The 21551-nt window shown below is 38.9% G+C and overlaps 1 protein-coding gene across 11 annotated transcripts in view; it reads right to left on the bottom strand.

Moving 5' to 3' along the window:
- The window catches only part of SETD2 (SET domain containing 2, histone lysine methyltransferase), a 151611-nt gene that overhangs the window by 84331 nt on the left and 45729 nt on the right, over positions 1 to 21551 (bottom strand). For all 11 annotated transcript variants that reach the window (XR_003309568.2, XR_003309571.2, XR_003309569.2 and 8 more), the window contains exons 4-8: positions 17498 to 17629; positions 14785 to 14913; positions 6598 to 6721; positions 3621 to 3698; positions 1787 to 1884 (exon numbers count right to left, since the gene is read on the bottom strand). Coding sequence is in view for 3 of the 11 variants with exons in the window: in XM_026454859.2 (XP_026310644.1) it covers positions 1787 to 1884; positions 3621 to 3698; positions 6598 to 6721; positions 14785 to 14913; positions 17498 to 17629 (561 nt within the window). In the remaining 8 variants the exon portion in view is untranslated. The remainder of the gene's footprint in view (positions 1 to 1786; positions 1885 to 3620; positions 3699 to 6597; positions 6722 to 14784; positions 14914 to 17497; positions 17630 to 21551) is intronic.

Here is a 21551-nt window from a genome sequence, read left to right as displayed (position 1 = left end):
AAAATAAAATAAAAACTTTTAGGGTTTTGTGCCTTACTTACATTTTCCAATATTTTAACTGTACTGGTTTCTTAATAATCAGAAAGTATCTTGTATAGGTCAATGGTCCTCAAGACCCAAAGAAGATAGATTGTTTCAAAGGTAATGTTGTGTTCTTTCATTATGAGGCACACATTAGTTATCTTTTTCTGATATTAGTGGCCACTAATGACCACTGTTTAAGACACATACCTTACTAAGTGTTGCAAAATGGTGATATTTTTACTACTTAATTTAGTTTTATGTTTTTGTTTTTTGAGACAGGGTCTTGAGCTATGGCCCAGGTTGGAGTGTAGTAGCAAGGTCATGCCTCCCTGAAGCCTCCATGTCCTAGGCTCAAGTGATCCTCCCACCTCACCCTCCTGAGTAGCTGGGACTATAAGCGTGCACCACCACAGCTCACCCTACTACTATATTTATTAACTGGAATATCTGTACAAAGAAGAACTTCCTCTCATCAACTATTTGGTTTAACCTAAAGCAGAAGTCACTTGAGAAAAGCAGAATACATGTTTAAATGCTTAATTTTTTTTCCTTTTCTAAACTAGTCGTCAGAGTCATGAATTGGTTGACTAATATAGCTTTTTTTGTTGTTTTGCTTTTTTGTTTTTTTCAAAACAGAGTCTTGCTCTGTTGCCCAGGCTGGAGTGCAGTGGCACGATCTCAAGCAATTCTCTTGCCTCAGCCTCTGGAGTAGCTAGGATTACAGGCATGTGCCACCACACCCGGCTACTTTTTATATTCTTAGTAGAGACGGGTTTCACCATGTGGCTAGGCTGGTCTCGAACTCCCGACCTCATGATCTGCTCGCCTCGGCCTCTCAAAGTGCTGGGATTACAGGCGTGAGCCACCACACCTGGCCCTAATGTAATTTTTTGTTTTTTTGTTTGTTTGTTTGTTTTTCTTTTTTTAAGACGGAGTCACTCTGTCACCCAGGCTGGAGTGCAACAGTGTGATTTCGGCTCACTGCAACCTCCACCTCCCAGGTTCAAACTATTCTCCTGCTTCAGCCTCCAGAGTAGCTGGGATTAGAGGTGTGCATCCAGCTAAATTTTGTATTTTCAGTACAGATGGAATTTCAGCATGTTGGCCAGGCTCAAACTCCTGACCTCATGATCTGCCCACCTCAGCCTACCAAAGTGCTGAGATTACAGGCGTAACCCACCGCAACCAGCCTGTAGCTTTATTTTTAAATAGTCATTGGAACACAGGGATTTTACATAATGTACTTCAAACCTCCTCAGTATCTTTATTAATGCTTCAGTGTTAATAAGAACTCCCACACTTTTTGTTTAGGTAGTCTTTGCTATTGCATCAGTTACTGTTTTTAGGTAACCAATTATATTTAAGAGTACAAAATGGTACAGATGAAATAGACTGGTTATGAGTTGATAACTTTTAATGCTGAATAATGGATACAGAGTAATTTATAATACTGTACTATTCTCTTCAGACACACAGAGTTGGCATATCTATAATAACGTTTTTCAGAATTACATAAGAAATATAATTATACAAGTAGATAGTATGAGGCTGAGGAGAAAATTATATAGTTCCTGTACAACATCGCTTAAGGGTCAGAAGTGTCATACATTAGAAAAACACACAAAACCAAAACAATATCTTATAGATAAGAGTTGAGAGTAAATATAACTGTTAAGTAATTCATATTAAAGTTTTATATCCTTATATCTGAACAGCCTATTTCCCCATCAGAAGCAGCAAAATTAGTAGAAACAATACTTACCCATATCTCTGGAACTGATAGTCAAATGTTAACTCTGAGCCTGAAGGAACCAGTTTGGTGGTAAAAAACCCAACCCTCAGTTGTCCGTTCACAGTCCACTGAGATGATGTTTGAAAACAAAAGAAATTAGTAACTTATTAGTGTGTGTGTGTGTGTGTGTGTGTGCACGTATATAAAGATCATCATCATCCGCCTTAATTATGCAAATGGGTCTTTAGGCAATGCAAGTTTTCCCAAATAGCACACGGAGAATTTTTTCTTTAAAAGAACTAAAATATTTAAGTGTAACTCTCATTTAATGGACTACCAGATTGGATATATCTCTAACGTGTCTCTAATAAAAAAGAAAACAAGTAACTGCTATTTTATCTTAACATTTCCATACAGTAAAGATTCACTTGTACTAAAAATTGGCAAATAGAGGATGCTTGTGTCACTATCAAAGGCAAGTCTACATTAACATATGTTAAAAGTAACCATGTTGTAAGATGAGATGAGATATGGAAACTAGGAAACACTGATCCCAAATGTTTAATTCCATGAAGCGGTGGTCATCTGGCTGAGTATAGTGAAAGGGACATCAGAACAGATGCATAAGACTCAAGAATTAAAATGGCGGCAGATACACAGGAGGCAGATCTTTTAGTTCCAAAACATGTAAGCAAGTCAAGGACTGTGGAGTGCTGATCCAGACAATTTGCACATGTTATTAATGAAAACTCCGGACTTGCAGAGATTAAGGGACACTGTACAGTGGGATTCTCACAGCTAGACATGTGGCCACCAGCTCTGGCAGAACTATAACCAAAACCTAGGTTGAATGATTCCACAGTAGGTTCCCCTTTTTGTTATACAACTTGGCTCTTAGAAGAGCCATGCATAAAATCTATTAGTGTATAGATCAAAGGGCAAAAAATACCCAAGACACAAAAGCACCATTTCAACATGAGAGGAAATCAATGATACACATTTACAGAGCGGGTTCATAGCTTTAATCTAAAAAAGTTACAATCCCAGCTGGGCGCGGAGGCTCACGCCTGTAATCTCAGCACTTCGGGAGGCCGATAGGGGTGGATCACTTGAGGCCAGGAGTTCGAGACCAGCCTGGCCTGGCCAACATGCCAAAACCCCGTCTCTACTAAAAAATACTAAAAAAAATTAGCCAGACATGATGGCACGCACATGTAATCCCAGCTACTTGGGAGGCTGAGACAGAAGAATCACGTGAATCCAGGAGGCGGAGGTTGCAGTGAGCCGAGATCATGTCACTGCGCTCCAGCCTGGGCGAAAAAAAAAAAAAAACAAAGATACAATCCCTCTCAATGTCAGTTTTTCAGTCCCTCATGAGTGTTATTAAAAGTCAAATATTGCACCTAGATAAGACCTGATAAAGAATCCAAATACACACTGAACTTTCAAAATTAAAATTTAGTTTTGTATTTTGGCACCATTAAAATATCTAAAATAATTATGGGCAAGGAGAGGTGACAACTAAATGCAATGCGAGTTCTTGGATTGGATCTTGGACCAGAAAGACAACAGCTGTCAAAATTTGAATAAGGTCTTTATATTACTTAATAGCATTCCCTGTATCTGATCCTTTTATTATGGTTACATATGACATTAACATTGGGAAAGCTAGGTGAAGACAATACTATTTTTCCAACATTCCTAGAAATCTAAACTTATTTCAAAATAAAATCTTAAATACTAAAACAGAATAGGAAAAAGGTACTAAAAAATTCATGAGTACCTTAGATATGAGATCTAAAATTAATGGTCAGAACAGCAATCGTGAATAAATACCTCAAACTCTAAATCCACCTCAACTTACTTTTTGGGTTTCACAGTTTGGTTCACAGCTGTGATTCATGAAACGAGAGCAATTTCCTTTTTGAGTGGCATCTATTATCTGGGAGAAGAGGATCATTTAAGAATTTTAAAAAATACCTTAAATATTCACACAATTACCCCCAAAACTACATACATGTCTTACGCATCAATTAAAAAAAAAGATTGGGCTGCAAAACCTAACCAGTTAAGGCAGGGCAATGAGGCCTCCTGACTACCAGCTTCACAGTCTTTCCACTGTAAACAGCTCAGTTTCCATTATTTCTAACTGAAGACAGATGACACTGTAAATTAAATTAACCCATTGAATAAAAAAAGATTTACACATTTTACAAAGGAAAAGCATTAAGATAAATGTAAGATACATGCAGTGCACACGCACGCACACATACACACTCCCTCACCCCCACTTTGCCCTTGCTTCAGAGAATTGTCACACTACTTCATACTTCAAAGCGACAAATACCTAACTAATGCTTTTGGAAGATCTGCTAATTATAAACTTTGGCCCATAGGCAAAATTATCTTTATCGATGTCTCTCCCATTTATCCTTAGCCATTTCTTATATTCTATTACATCCCAATCTCACTGCATGGTATAATACTTCACTTTAAAGTGTGGGCTATGTCACAATGCCCTAGGTCTCAACCTTGAGTGTGTATCCAAAGCCCATGCAGAGTTTGTTAAAACTTGCTGAACCCACCCCTAGGGTTAAACTAAATAGCTCTAGGGTTAGATCCCTAGAATTTACATTTCCACACTGAATACAGAGGCAGATATATGAGAATCGAACTGAATTCTATTAAGCCAGACATTAAAAAGATTTATAAAAATGTAAAGCGACGCAACTCTTTTCACTTTAAAAAAAAAAAAAAATTTAAATAATTATTTTCCAAGGCCAGGCACAGTGCTTTATGCCTGTAATCCCAGCGCTTTGGGAAGTTGAGGCAGGAGGACTGCTTTAGGTCAGAAGTTTGAGACCAGCCTGGGCAACACAGCAAGACCCTGTCTCTACAAAAAAATTTAAAAATAAGCCAGGCATAGTGGCATGTGCCTGTAGTTCCAGCACCTCAGGAGACCGAGGTAGAGGGACTGCTTCAGCCCAGCAGTTCAAGGCTGCAGTGAGCTATCATCATGCCACCACACCCCAGGCTGGGCTATAACAGAGCAAGACCCTGACTTTAAAAAAAAAAAAAAAAAAGTTATTTTTTATAATACCATGTTATTTGTATCAATAAGTAATGGGCTTACTATTATTACAGTTAAGTCCCCACTTAAAGTCATCAACAGGTTCTTTGAAACTGCAACTTACAAAAGCAAAACAATATACAAGAAAACCAATTTTACCATAGGCTAACTGATATTAAACAATAGTTAAGTTCCTATGGCATATTTCTGACCACAAAACATCAACAAACTTCTAAATAAAGACCAAAATGGGCTGGGTGTAGTGGCTCACGCCTGTAATCTCAACGCTCTGGGAGGCCAATCTGGGCCAACACTCAAGTGATCCTCTGTTTCGGCCTTCCGGCTGAGCCTTTGGAGCAGCTGGAACTGGAACTAGATGCATGCAAAACCACGCCTGGTTAATTTTTTTTTAGTTTTTGTAGAGATGAGGTCTCACTATGTTGCCCAGGTTGGCCTCTTTTGGCCTCAAATGATTCTCTCACTTGGCCCTAATGTAGTTTTAAATAGACATTCTAAATTTCTCAGTTGTAATTTTTAAGATGATTAAATATAAGTAATTATAACCCACATAACCTATATAAGCAAAAGCACTTTGGGGCCAGGCATGGTGGCTCACACCTATAATACCAGTACTTTGGGAGGCTGAGGCGCATGGATTGCTTGAGTCCAGGAGTTCAAGACCAGCCTGGCCAACATGGCAAAACCCCATCTCTACTAAAAATACAAAAATTAGCTGAGCATGATGGTGTATGCCTGTAGTCTCAGCTACTCAGAAGACTGAGTCACAGCCGGGTACGGTGGCTCAAGCCTGTAATCCCAGCACTGTGGGAGGCCGAGACGGGCGGATCACGAGGTCAGATCGAGACCATCCTGGCTAACACGGTGAAACCTCGTCTCTACTAAAAAAATACAAAAAACTAGCCGGGCAGGGTGCGGGCGCCTGTAGTCCCAGCTACTCAGGAGGCTGAGGCGGGAGAATGGCGTAAACCCAGGAGGCGGAGCTTGCAGTGAGCTGAGATCCAGCCACTGCACTCCAGCCTGGGCAACAGAGTGAGACTCCGTCTCAAAAAAAAAAAAAAAAAGACTGAGGCACAAGAATCTCTTGAACCCACGAGGTAGAGGTTGCAATGAGCCAAGATGGCACCACCACACTCCAGCCCGGGTAATTCAGCAAGACACTGTCTCTCAAAAAAAAAAGAAAGAAAAAGCACTCTGGGGGTCATCAATAATTTCTAAGAGTTGCAATCTAAAACACACTATGTTTATCTTTACGTATATATGTAAATTCCTCTCTCTTCCATGTTTTTATTTTCTACCTTGTGATGCAACAGTAACTTCCATACTTTTTGAAAACAAATAGAAGCTAATTATTTATACTGCTCTGCCCCTCATTTTTGTCACTTAATATATTTTAGAAATCAGTCGGCAGGACACGGTAGCTCACACCTGTAATCTCAACACTTTGGTGAGGTCAGGAGTTCAAGACCGGCCTGGCCAACGTGGTGAAATCCTGGCTCTACTAAAAATACAAAAATTAGCAAGGCGTGGTGGCGGGCGCCTGTAATCCCAGCTACTCAGGAAGCTGAGGCAGGAGAATCGCTTGAACCCAGGAGGCACGGGTTGCAGTGAGCCAAGACCTCGCCACTGCACTCCAGCCTGGGTGACAAAGGGAGACTCCATCTCAAAAAAAAAAAAAATCAAATCAGTCAGTATCAAGGCTCCTTCAAACCTAACAGATCTGTTTCAAGGCAAACATATCCATGCTGCTTACCTCATCATTCTTCAGGGCCATGAAATAGTAATGGATGTTTTTGTTTCGTGCATACTCCTTTACTCGAGCTTTAAACTCTTTATGATCGAGTACCTCTCCACAATATTCTAGGACAAAGGTGTTCCTGCAAACCAAAAGGAAAAAAATAGCACTTCCTGCCTAGGAGCAGTATGGAAAACATATATGCTCAGGCAAAAATAAGGAATTTAAATAAATATTGCAATGTGGATAATTTAGTTATTACATAAAATAAATTTCAAACATATGTAAAGTATCTAGCTTCTAACCAAGGTTACTTTTCTCCTTCATAGTACTTTTCAAAGAATGTTCATTCTAAGATGCTTTTATAATTTATACCTACTACCAAAATATATATCCTTTAACTAGATACTAAAACATTCAAGTCTGGCTTACGATATCAAAAAAACAGTTATTAATAGCTGGAAAACAGCTCTGAAGAAATCAAGAGACACTGAAAAGTTAGAGGATTTTTGTTCTTTATAAAAAAAAAAAAAAAAAAAAGAAGGCAGTCTGGCACGGGGGCTCATGCCTGTAATCCCAGCACTTTGGGAGGTAGAGGCGGGTGGATCACCTGAGGTCAGAAGTTGGAGACCAGCCTGACCAATATGGTGAAACCCCAACTCTACCAAAAATACAAAAATTAGTCAGGTGTGGTGGCATGCACCTGTAGTCCCAGCTACTCGGGAGGCTGAGACAGGAGAATTGCTTGAACCTGGGAGGCAGAGGTTGCAGTGAGCCAAGATCGTGCCACTGCACTCCAGCCTGGGCAACAGAGCGAGACTCCATCTCAAAAAAAAAAAAAAAAGAAAGAAAGAAAGAAAGAAAAAAGAAAAAAAGAAGGCAACTTAAATATAGCTGCTCTTCTGCTGTCTTTACTCTCAAAGGTCTCTAAAAACGTTAAAGATCAAATCTAACCCCCTTTATGTAATGACATTCTCTGTGAGTTCTCTTCAGAATGTTATCAGTAATTATGATTTATCTTCTTCTTTGGCATCTTTCAGTTACCCTATATCCTTGAATGTTCTTTTCTTGATTATTTACCTATTTATTCTGTACTGAAGATATTAAATTCTCAGTCTTCTCCCCTTCTCTTTATTCTCTAAAAGTTCATTCTAACCAACGACTTCAACTATTAGTTCTATGTAGACAAATGTCATACTATGTTTTGCTCCTAAGTTCTGACATGAAATGGCCTGCCTGAAGGTCTTTTCTTATCCCCCCAAAATAAACATGCCCTAACTCTAACCAAAGAGATTTTTTTAATGTAAATCTTTTGTATTTGTTTACAACCTACTAGCATAATCAATGTACTTATTAATAAAGGAGTTAACTTTGCCAACTGAAAAAAATTAAATCCTTTTACTTTAAAAAATTAAGCATTAAAAACAAATGAGAAAAGAACACATATATTAAAAAGCAGAGCTCAAAAACAGGATTGGAGAAGTTTATAGTGGATGTATATACATATTTATATAGTAGTCCATCACAAACACATTTAGGTCTCAATAATGAAAATCTGATTATTCATGAGTAAACCTAGAAAGTCAAATTATTACCTCTATAACCAATATTTGAAATGTCTTTTCTAACCCCAGAAGCTTATCATCTTGTAAATAATTTAAAATGATGACAATATTTGAGGTCCTACAATGTTGGACTCTCCACTTCTAGGATTAGTGCCCTCCCTCAAGAAAAAGAAAAGTCACTCTGGGTGGCCAAGGTGGGAGGACTGCTTTGGCTCAGGAGTTCAAGACCAGCCTGGGAAACACAGGAAGACCTCATCTTGACAAACAATAAAAAATTAAAAAATTAGCCGGCCATGGTATTATGTGCCTATAGTCCCAGTCAGGTGAAAGGCTGGCACAGGAGAATTACTTGAGCCCTGAGTTTGAATCTACAATGAGCTATGATCACATTACTGCACTCCAGGCTAGGTGACACAGCAAGACCCCGTTGCATTAAAAAAAGAAAAAAAGGCTGGGCACAGTGGCTCAAGTCTGTAATCCCAGCACTTTGGGAGGCCGAGGTGGGCCTCCAAACTTTTGAACTTTTAAAAAACTTTAAACTTTTAAAAAAAGTTTAAAAACATTTTTTAAAAACTTAAAAAAGAGAGAAAAAGAAAAATGACATCACAGACTGCCTTGTGAATTAAATGTGGTGACTACAAAACATACAAAACATATATTATCCAGGATCTGGAACTGCATATATAAAAAATATTTCCAATCCCTCTCCTGCCAAAAATCTATCTTCCCTGAACTTACTCATTTAAGGCTTGATTACCTGTTTTTGAAAGGTAGTATGAAAAATAAAAATAAAGCAAACTGATGTCATCTGGCATCAATATTACGCCCATTTGACAAATAAGACAGTTTGGATAACGTAGGTGATCTATCCAACTTCACAAAGCTCAATCACAGCCTGGGATTCAAATTCCACCTGAATAACTATTTACCTCATATCATAAAGATGCTTTCTTGAATTATACTAAAATATTCAATTCTAATGATATTACTCTCAAATCACCTTATTTAGAAAAAGTTCTTAAATATCAGAGCCTGACCTGGCCACTAAAATCACTCAGAGTAGAGACCCCACATCAGGAAGTCTGAAGGATATACCAACACACATGGATCTGACAGTTTGAGCTTGAGGAAGCAGCTGAGAGAAGCATCTCAAAGTCCTCAGGAATTTGGGGAATGTAGGAAGAGTGGCTAGACCCTTCAGCTGCCTAACCTCTAAAAAACTAAATGAGGCTGATATCAAAGTCTATCATGCAGTCCTTAAAACTCTAAGATTTAGGTTTCTTAGAGAAGCTACATGTCTCAATTAAAAACCAAAATAAAAACTAAAACAAAGCAGAAAAACATCAAATTGCCTGGCATGCAATGACTAAATCCCATGAAGGCAAAGGCAATGAGAAATGTGATTTTTATGATTCTTATTAATCTTTTTCTAAGTCTGAAATTTGCTCCTGGCTAAATAGAGTCACTTCATTGAACTCCTTCTCCTTAAAGGCTTTTCAGGGCAACAGGGCTCTACTATGGCAGGTGGATGAAGACAGAAACTGTCACTGTCACTGCAAAGCTATGGAAGGTTTAGGGGTTAAAGGTAATGTCTGCAACTCTCTTTAAGCTTCGTTAAAAAAAAAAGACTATAGATAAAAAGAGACGGGCAGACAGAGAATGTAAAATAAAGCAAACAGAACAAAATGTTAATAACTATAAAATCTGGCTGGGCGCGGTGGCTCAAGCTTGTAATCCCAGAACTTTGGGAGGCCGAGACGGGCGGATCACGAGGTCAGGAGATCGAGACCATCCTGGCTAACATGGTGAACCCTCGTCTCTACTAAAAAATACAAAAAAAAAAACTAGCCGGGTGAGGTGGCAGGCGCCTGTAGTCCCAGCTACTCGGGAGGCTGAGGCAGGAGAATGGTGTAAACCCAGGAGGCAGAGCTTGCAGTGAGCTGAGATCCGGCCACTGCATTCCAGCATGGGCAACAGGGCGAGACTCCATCTCAAAAAAAAAAAAAAAAAACTATAAAATCTAAGTGGTGCTTATATGGACGCTAACTGTTTCACTCTTTCAACTTTTCTGTAAGTTTGAAACTTTTTATTAATAAAACGGCTCAGGTGTGGTGGCTCACGCCTATAATACCAGCACTTTGGAAAGCCAAGGTGAGAGGATCACTGGAGCTCAGGAGTTCGAGACCAATCCGGGCAACACAGCAAAACCCTGTCTCTACTAAAAATACAAAAAAAATTAGCTGAGTATGGTAGTGTATACCTGTAGTCCCAGCTACTGAGGAGGTTGAGGTGGGAGGATCACCTGAGCCCAGGAGGTTGAGGTGGCAGTACGCTGTGATCGCACCACTGCATTCGAGCCTGGGCAGCAGAGTGAGACCCTGTGTCGAAAAACAACAACAAAAAAAAGTGGAAGGGAAAGATGGCTTCTAAAAAAACATCATTTCAGCGAGGCACGGTGACTCACCCCTGTAATTCCAGCACTTGGGAAGCCAAGCCAGGCAGATCACCTGTAGTCAGGAGTTCCAGACCAGCTGGCCCAACACGGTAAAACTTCATCTCTACTAAAAATACAAAAACTAGCTGGGCATGATGGCACACACCTGTAATCCCAGCTACTCAGGAGGCTGAGTCAGGAGAATCCCTTGAACCCAGGAAGCAGAGGTTGCAGTGAGCCGTGATCGTGCCACTGCACTCCAGCCTGGGTGACAGAGCAAGACTCCATCTTAAAAAAGCCTCATTTGCCCAAATGTCCATCAACTAACAAAAGGATATACAAATATCGTATATCCATATAAGAGACTATTATTCAGCCATAAATAGGAATTAAGTGCTGACACATGCTCCAGTACAGATGAAACCTCAAAAACATAATGCTAAGCGAAAGAAGCCACACACAAAAGGCCACATACTGTATAATTTCATTTATATGAAATACCGAGAATAGATCCAACCCTCAGACACAGAAAGCAAATTAGTGGCTGCCAGGCCTGGGAGGAGGCGGGTATGAGAAGATTCTGCTTAACAGGTACAGAGTTCCCTTTTCAGATGATAAAAATGTTCTGGACAGAGACAAAGGTGACGGTTGCACAAGATTATGAATGCACTAAATGGTAATGAATTGTAAACTTTAAAATGGTCAATATTATATTATGTGAATTTTACCTCAAAACCCTATCTGGTATCCAATTACATTAAGTCAACCTGGACAGCCCTGCCTTCTCTTCCTACAACTGGGAGATTTCCTAAAACTACAGGGGTTTTGATAGTAATCTGGTTTTTTGGTGAGGTCCACCATGGCACTTTAACACTAACTAGCAACTTAGCTCCAAATAATTTCTCATCCTGTGTAGATCTGACAATCTGTACTTATTAAATGGTAATATTCTACCAGTAAACAACTCAAGAGTTGTGACTACTTTATGAAATTCATAACTACTGGTATTACCATCATCATGTGGAAATTATAGGAGTAGGAAGGTATGGGAAACACAGAGACATTAAGTCCTAGTATCTTTTACCAGAGCAGGGTTCTCTGTGAATAGCTGAAGAAAACAAAAGAGCTTTAGGAAGTTTTAACCTGGCATATAAACTGGAGCCACGCATCCTTTCCTCCCTTCCCCAATCTCCTTTCCCCTTAATATGAGAAGAGCACTGAGCTATCAAAGAGTGTCTGTTGCAAGTAACAGAATTTAGATCAGGTTTGAAGCTGTGTGTTTTACTGCAGATACCACAAAGGACCAGTGTCCAGACAGCTCATCCACTATTGTCTCTGTTAAGAGAGGCTTGCGTACAAACTGTGGTTACTTTAAAACAAACAAACAAACAAACAAAAAACTCTCAAGAAGGCCTGGCTGGCTAGGGCAGAATGAAAGAAGGCATCTTTGAAAATGTGCGTCTGGACTAGAACTAGTGATTTTGGAAATTCAATGGGCTGCTTTGAGAGGTATTGATTTCTGTATCATTAACAGTGTTCAAAGGAAGTATAATCAATTATTTGTTTAAAATATTACAAAGAATCCAATGAATTGGATATGGGGCATATGACAATTCTGTAGGATATTTGTTTCAAATAAACAATTAAAAACCAGTTATGAGGAGCCTAGGCAACACAGTGAGGACCTCATCTCTATAAAAAATAGAAAAAAAAAGTAGCTGGGCATAGTGGCTCACACCTATAGTCTCAGCTACTCAGAAGGCTGAGGCAGGAGGATAAATTGAGCCTGGGAGGTCGAGACTGCAGTGAGCTATGATTGCGCCAGGACACTCCAGTGAGGGTGACAGGGCAAGACACTGTCTCAAAAAAATAAAAAATAATAAAAATCAGTTATGAGCCAGGATGTGTTTTTACAACACTTTGAGGAGAAGGGAAATCTATGAGGTTCCTACCAGCCCCCTTTTTGTGTAACAAAACGTGTTTTTTTTCTGATTGGTTCTCAAAAGGATAGATTAATATAAACATCATTTCTTATCTTCAAAAGAAAAAAAAATAAAGAACAATTTGCTTATCAAAAGATATATGAGGATTCCTGTCATAAAACTAAATTATTGCCAAGGGGAAAACAGTGAGAAAAAAAAATTACTGTCTTTATTACCTGTGTTTTGAATTCCCACAATAAACAGACTAAACCCCACCAAGTCCTGCCCCAACTCCAACTCCCATCCAAGTGTGGCCATATGCTCAGAGTGTTCTTAAAGAATAGTTATGTCTAAGCTACTGGAATCCAGCAAATGTTTTATTTCCTTCCATTTTTTTTTATATATTTTTTAAATGTTTCAACCATAAATACATGTAATTTGTTTATATTTTATATTTAACTTCAATGAGGCACTTGACTTTCATTAAGAATACTTTTTTTCTTTTTTGGAGACAGTCTTGCTCTGTCGCCCAGGCTGCAACGCAGTGGCGTGATCTCGACTCACTGCAACCTCCTCCTAGTGGGTTGAAGCAAATTCTTCTGCCTCAGCCTCCCGAGTAGCTGGGATTACAGGTGTGCACCATCATGCCTGGCTAATTTTTGGTTTGTTTTGTTTTTTGAGACAGAGTTTCACCACATTGGCCAGGCTGGTCTTGAACTCCTGACCAGCCTGAAGATTGGCTCACTGCAATCTTTGCTTCCCCGATTCAAGGGATTCTCCTGCCTCAGCCCCCCAAGTAGCTGGGATTATTGGCGCCTGCCACCACATCCAGCTAATCTTTGTATTTTCAGTAGAGACTGAGTTTCACCACATTGGCCAGGCTGGTCTTGAACTCCTGACCTCAGGTAATCTGCCCACCACGGCCTCCCAAAGTGCTGGGATTACAGGCGTGAACCACCACACCCAGCCTAATTTTGGTTTTTTTGTTTGTTTCTGAGATGGAGTCTTGCTCTGTCTCCCAGACTAGAGTGCAGTGGCATGATCTCGGCTCACTGCAACCTCTGCCTCCTGAGTTCAAGCTATTCTCCTACCTCAGCCTCCTGGGTAGCTGGCATTATAGGTGTGCGCCACCACACCCATCTAATTTTTGTATTTTTAGTAAAGACAGGGTTTTGCCATGTTGGCCAGGTTGGTCTCGAACTCCCGACTTCAGGTGATCCACTCACTTTGGCTTCTCAAAGTGCTAGGATTACAAGCATGAGTCACCATGCCCAGCCAAGAATACTTTAAATATGCTCTATATAAGAAACTTAAACATTTCCAGGAAACACTGAATATGGTAGAAAATAAAGTGAACCTTCTGCTGTATTACATTAAAAAGTTACATGAGTTAGATGGAAGGCAACATTTATTCATTCATTCATACTTGATCATCATTAATCTATCAGGTATGTTTTAATTCTTAACCTTGATATGCTCAGGTACTCTCTTCTACTCTTTTTGTTTTTTCCTTTAAGAGACAAGAGATCACTGCCATCCCGACTGGAATGCAGTGGCATGATCACAGTTCATTGTAACCTTGAACTCCTGGGCCCAAGCAGTTCTCCCACTCAGCTTCCCATAGCACTGAGATTACAGGCATGAGCCACTGCACCTGGCCTTGTCTTCTACTCTTACCCCAACTCAATTTTATGTATACTAATGGATTCTGTCCCAACTCCTTTCTATATAGCTTCATAGAGATTCTGGAGGTCCACAGCATACACTTGGTAGTTGCTTGGAATTAAAGAAAACATAATTACCAAAAAAGAAAAAAAAATTTTTTTAACAACAAACCAGCTACCAAGTGGTCATTCTACGTAATAATCATCATTAAACCTCAGTGTAATACAGAAATTGTTTTCCTACAAAAACATCTAAGTTCAACAAGACAAAAATGAAGCGAAGGCCAGGCGCGACGGTTCACACCTGTAATCTCAGCGCTTTGGGAGGCCAAGGTGGGCGGATAACTTGCAGTCAGAGTTCAAAACCAGCCTGGCCAACATGGTGAAACAACGTCTCTACCAAAAAATACAAAAAAAAATGAGCTGGGCGTGGTGGCATGCACCTGTAGTCCCAGCTACTTGAGAGGCTGAGGCAGGAGAATCGCCCGAATCCGGGAGGTAGAGGTTCCAGTGAGCCAAGATTGTGCCACTGCACTCCAGCCTTGGTGACAGAGTGAGACCTTGTCTCCAAAAAAAAAAAAAAAAAAAGTGAAGTGAAACGAAATTAAAACAGAACTTACGAAGGAAGGTCTTTGGCAGCTCTCAAGCCCCAGCCTTTCTTTTCTGTGAGTATGACTTCCACATCTGCATGCTGTTTTCTCTGAAACCGTCTATTGGAACAATAATCCCCATTTGGACACCGAGAAGAACTGAAATGAGAAAAGGAGGAAACTTAATTCTTTAAAGCAGCAAAAGACCCAAAGTAACTTTGAAAAAATGTGTTAGTATAACTACACATATACATACTTCTATGGTATAATTAGCATATGTATGACTAACCGCCAACTAAGCCTTCCTTTCCTTCCATCACAAAGGGATTCCTTAGAACTCAGTATCTACATTGTTACTTGAACAGATCATACCCACAATACAGCCTTGACATCTGGTCATCACAGGAAACGTCTACCACTCTCTAGGTGTCTATAATACATTTTCAGGCTGCATGTAAGCTTTCCATACATTGACAACTCTGCAGAACTTATTTTCTGTAAGTGCACCTTCCCTTCCTTCTACTCTAATCACTTTTCATTTTTTGAATGCAGCTAACTACTTGATCTACAATTGAGAAAATCTTAAGTCATTATTAAACATATCCTTGTTCAGAGTAAACAGAACAACATGGCAAGGCTCTTCTCCCATGGATCCTAGAGTAAAAATGATAAAATCAAACACTGATTGCCTTCTTAATATGTGATAGATACAAAGGTTTTTAACAATGATTAAAACTACACTAGAGGGGGCCAAGTTCGGTGGCTCGTGCCTGTAATCCCAGCACTTTGGGAGGCCGAGGCAGGTGGATCACTTGAGGTCAGGAATTCAAGACTACCCTCCCCAACATAGTGAAATGCTGTCTCTCCTCAAGTTACAAAAATTAGCCAGTCATGATGGTGCATGCCTGTAATCCCAGCTACTTGGGAGGCTGAGGCAGGAGAATTGCTTGAACTCAGGAGGCAGAGGTTGTAGTGAGTCAAGATCACGCCACTGCACTCTAGACTGGGCGACAGAGGGAGACTGTCTCAAAAAGAAAAAAAAAAAAAAGACTACTAGAAATTACCATTTTTAATACATTATTATTTATTGCCAACCCAGCAGCAAATAACTTTTTTAGCAACGGTCAAAGGATGAAGGATTTGCTCCAGAGTGAGGCAGTATAAAGGAAAGCTTTCAGGAGGGAAGAGAATTTAAGGCAGAATCTCTAATGATACATAGGATATGCATAAAGAAAGCTGGAGATACAACTGTCCCTGCCTGTGTGCAGAAATAGGAAAACAATCCCTGTTTGGACAAAGGGAAATGAAACAACTAAAGATAACTGGTAAGAAAGGTGAGTTGCTGGAGGATGAAAAGACAGGCTGATGATATGCTACGAAGGGCTCTGGATACAAGGCGAAGTTTGAACCTAATCATAAGAACAACAGAGAACTACTAAAGTGTGTGAATAATATGAAGAAATTTTTTTTCTTCATGTACGCTTCACAAGGTTGGCAGGAAAACCCAGAAGAATGACTAGGGCAACAATATGAAGTTAGAATAATGCTAACCCTATGTCTTCTCTTCTTACTCATCTCTCTCTGTAGTTTGGATAAAAGAATACCAAAAATGCTTTCTCTTTATTTTTTCAAGGTATATATATTTTATTTTCACAACACTATAACATGAGCAAAACCAAAAACTGAGCTTTGAGAAGAAAACACTTCACTAACATTAAAAATAAGGTATACTCTTTCCATGTTAAAGAATATATTTTTCATCAATCAGACTGGTCAAAAAAGATTTTTTTGATACAAAGTCTTGCTCTGACACCCTGGCTAGAGTACAGTGGAGTGATAGTTCACTGCAACCTCCACCTCCTAGGTTCAAGTGCTTCTCCTGCCTCAGCCTCCTGAGTAGCTGGGATTACAGGTGTGTGTCATCATGCCTGGCTAATTTTTGTATTTTTTAGTACAGATGGGGTTTCACCATGTTGGCCAGGCTGATCTTGAACTCCTGACCTCAAGTGATCTGCCCGCCTCGGCCTCCCAAATAGCTGGGATTACAGGCATGAGCCACTACACCTGGCCAAGATTAAATTTTTTAATGTAAAGATATTTACTATTTATAAGAACAATACAGAAGCAAATGTCTGTCAACAGAATAATTACCAGCTATGAATACATAATGCAGTCAAGAGAAAGATTTAGTCTGGTCTGTACATAGAGCTCTGATTAGGTCTGATTAGCAAATCCAAGCAAGTATATAGAATAAGATTTTATCTGTATACATAAAAAGAGGAAAACATCTACCTATGCTAGCAAAGGCATTAAAAGTTTTCTGGAAAAACGACAAAACAATGGAATCGATGCTTGGGAGAAAAAGACATTCACTTTATGCATTTCTGAAATGTTACGGTTTTATTTCACTTTATAGTGAAAGCTAAAAAATACCATTATTTACCTCCTAGGACATGAATATTATAAGATAAAAAAAGCACTGAATAGAAATTAATACTATAGGACTACTTTACACAGCACTTAAAACATGGTGGGTACTATAATCTAATGCACAATGCAAGGGAAATTTGTTTCCCTATTAATATCTGCTTTCTACTACACATCAAAGTGTCTACTATACTTCTTTGCTTATAGTCATTCATAGGTAGGAGAAAGGTTAAATTTTATTCTTCATTGATAATTCAATATTTAGAGACATTTAATAGAAGTGTTGAGCAAAAGCAGAGTATTCTAATTTACTTACCATTCAATCATGAGAAGACGATTAAGACAATCTTCTCCACATGCTATTTCACCTTGAGCTCTTTCATCTTTAGAAAGAGGTGTACACTCACACTGCATTCGCTTAATATCTCGATGAGATTTATTCTTCTTTCTATTGGGTTAAAATGTCATAAAAACTGATTAAATAAATTTCCTGGTAAAGATATAACATATATAATCAAATATGTGCTAAATCTCATCAGATTCTTTCAGATTTTTTTAAACAGGGTCTTGTTCCGTCATCCAGGCCAGGGTGCAGTGATGTGATCATGGCTCACTGCAGCCTCAACCTCCTGGATTCAAATGACCCTCCCACTTCCACCTCCTGAATAGCTGGGACCACAACTCATGCCACCACGCTTGGCTAATTTCTGTTTTTGTTCTAATATTCTGTAGAGACAGGGTCTCTTTATGCTACTCAGGCTGGTCTTGAACTCCCAGGCTCAAGAAATCCCCCTGCGTCCACTTCCCAAAGTGCTGCAATCGCAGGCAGGACCCACTACGCCTGGCTAGATTCACATTTAATGATTCCTGTAAGTCAAGCATTCAAAATAAAACATCTAATCATTAGTACTTGTGAGACTGAAAATCCTAAGAACTAGGTTACAAAAAAAAAAAAAAAAATGAGAAGGGCAAACTTAACCTTGGCAAATGGGGGAAGATGAGATGAGTTCAAAACCAATCATTCTGGAACTCAGTCCTTATTTCCTAGTCCAGGTCAGCTAAGCCTTGGATTCTGAACAGTTTCAAGTGTTAAAGTCATACTAGGTTCTGGGAAAAATACGAAAACGCACGCATTTCAAATAGTGACATAGCTGGTTAAAGTTAAGTTTAAGAATCAGACCTTATGGATGAGCAAATAATAGTTGAGATATAACATGAAGGGAGAAAAATGGTTTCCAAAAAAATAAGAGTTGAGTTCTAAATCCAATATTTTAGAGTATCTTTCGGTAACATCACATTTGCATAAATTTTGTTTAAAAGCAGATTGAATTTTTTAAATGAAGTATAATTACAGAACAATCAGGTAAAAGTGTAAGAGGGCTAAACTTTCTCCATGCAGACAGATTTATTTTGGAGGAGAACATAAACTGCTAAAATTTGACTGGGTTCATAATAACCCACACCAGAGTTGCAAAGCAAAAGTGAAAATGTGATTATTTACTGGCCTTTTTGCTGATGAACTAGTCTTTTACCCTGGTCTAAACAAAAACAAAAACATAAAAACAAAGATGGTCGAAAAAGATCTGTTAAGATGTTTTTAAGATTAGGGAACTATAAGAACTATAAATCACTCTTTGAGTATCAAACAGGAAACAGCATAGCTGCTCTAAATGGCTATCTCCTACCTCTAATCTGCTTTAATCTTCAACATATGTTCTAATCTAGTGCCAATTTTATAAAGTGCCTAAAGAGTGTTATGATAGTTTTAACTAAGTTTAGGTGAAAAGAATGATTCCTCTTGATTAAAGACATAATTCGTTAATGAGTATATGAATATGCTTAGCCTGAAGATGACTAAACAAAATTATCTATTTAGAAGTACTCAGCTACAATTTTGGAGAATCAGCAGCAGCTTTATTTTGTATTGCTCTAGAAGACTGGAATAGGACTAATGGGCATACATTTTGGCAAGTAAGCCCTTTTCCACTAAACACAAGAAAAATTTTTTCATTATATTCATATTATTTCTTATAAGAGTTTGCCTTCTTAGTGGCTCCTAAATGCCTAGCATGTAACAGGCACTTCAAAATTCTGAATATATAGGCCGGGCGTGGTAGCTCACACCTCTAATCCCAGTACTTTGGGAGGCCAAAACGGGCGGATCACCTGAGGTCAGGAGTTCGAGACCAGCCTGGCCAACATGGTGAAACCCATTTCTACTAAAAATACAAAAATTAGCTGGGCATGGTGGCACCCAGCAGAGGTTGCAGTGAGCCAAGATTATGCCACTGCACTCCACCCTGGCCGACAAAGTGAGACTCTGTCTCAAAAAAAAAAAAAAAAGTTGAATATATATAAATCCTTCCCACTGCAAAGTGGTGGAAGCCCTCTTATGCCTCTCCTAACCAAATCTATGTGTAGTTTTATATATATATATATATATATATGATTCTCAACGCTAAAGAAAAGTCAGAATTGGACTGATTAGTTTTATTTATATTCTTTTACAAAGATCTTGTAAGTTCCATTAGTCAACTCACACAATTCCTAAAGGGTACTTACTTAAAATATTGAATATTTTAAATGTAAACCTAATTTATAACTAGATATAAATGAAAGTAACTGTAAAAGGCTCTGTGTTAAAAGGTTATTTTTTAATAGAAAAAAAAAATTCTGGTAGGACCTACCTTTAAAATTAAGTTTTTACCTTATACACAGTGGAAAACTTGATTTAATAACATTTTGATGCTTAAAGGTACAATGGTTAGGTTGATTCCCAACTAGCGGGAAAACTTCCAAAAAAGGAGAGTAAGTGGGTAGAATACTTTTTGTTTCGGTTTTTTAAGCACAATAGGCATACATTTACATCAGGAAAAAGGAAATTATCAAGGAGGGGTTAAAGTTAAAACAGACTGAGAAGCCCTGCTCTAGAGGACTATGTTTTCATTACTCTTATTCTCATTATAATTTGTTTCATGTTAGGGATTTTTCGATAAACCACTTTATCATTTCTAAAATATTTATTACACTATTGCCAGATTTAATCTATTAACAATAATCTAGGCCGGGTGCGGTGGCTCAAGCCTGTAATCCCAGCACTTTGGGAGGCCGAGGCGGGCGGATCATGAGGTCAGGAGATCCAGACCATCCTGGCTAACATGGTGAAACCCCCGTCTCTACTAAAAAATACAAAAAAAAAACTAGCCGGGCGAGGTGGCGGGCGCCTGTGGTCCCAGCTGCTCGGGAGGCTGAAGCAGGAGAATGGCGCAAACCCAGGAGGCGGAGCTTGCAGTGAGCTGAGATCCGGCCACTGCACTCCAGCATGGGCGACAGGGCGAGACTCCGTCTCAAAAAAAAAAAACAATAATCTAAAAAAAATGAGAGAAGAAAATTATGTTCTAGTCTAGTTCTAACTTTATAATTTATAAGTATCTGATACGGTTTGGCTATTTCCCCACCCAAACTCAACTCGAATTGTATCTCCCAGAATTCCCACGTGTTGTGGGAGGGTCCCAGGAGGAGGTAATTGAATCTTGGGGGCCGGCCTTTCCTGTGTTATTCTAGTGATGGTGAATAAGTCACACAAGATCTGATGGGTTTATCAGGGGTTTTCATTTTTGCTTTTTCCTCCTTTTCTCTTGCCACCACCATGTAAGAAGTCCCTTTTGCCTCCTGCCACAATTCCGAGGCCTCCCCAGCCATGTGGAACTGCAAGTCCAATTAAACCTCTTTTTCTTCCCAGTCTCGGGTATGTCTTTATCAGCAGCATGAAAACGGACTAACACAGTACCCAAAGATACTTCATTCTGCACAATTTTGAAAATAAAATCCAATGTAACCACTTTTTTCTTCTCTAAGCACAGATTATTTTGCTGGGGTTTTATTCTATTCTTTTGGTCACACTTCCACATGTAAAAGGAATTACAGAAAAACTGGGCTAGCCTAAATTATACCTTGAAAACCAAGTAAGTAATAAAAGAAAAAAAAAATAGACATCTCCTGATGGGTGCAGCACACCAACATGGCACAAGTATACATATGTAACAAACCTGCACGTTATGCACATGTACCCTAGAACTTAAAGTATAATAATTTAAAAGAAAAGAAAAGAAAAGAAAAAAAATAGACATCTTCTTTCCTGGGGAGGGTGAAAATGGGGAAAGGAATCTATACTAACAAATCTAAATAGGTAGAAACACTTTTTTAGGCTTTTAAATTTATTTTATCCCACAACTCTTTCATGTGTTTAATCTCATACACTCTGAATTGTTTAAAAGCTTTTTCTTTTTTTTAACAACAAAAAAGTAAGAAAATAAAAGCCAATGTAACCACTTTTCTTTTTTTTTTTTTTTTTTTTTTTTTTTTTTTTT

The sequence above is a fragment of the Piliocolobus tephrosceles genome, chromosome 2 (assembly GCF_002776525.5).
Source record: "Piliocolobus tephrosceles isolate RC106 chromosome 2, ASM277652v3, whole genome shotgun sequence".
NCBI classification, from domain to species: Eukaryota; Metazoa; Chordata; class Mammalia; order Primates; family Cercopithecidae; genus Piliocolobus; species Piliocolobus tephrosceles.
Note: the sequence above shows the minus strand (reverse complement) of the source record. Positions and strands in the feature narration are given on the sequence as shown.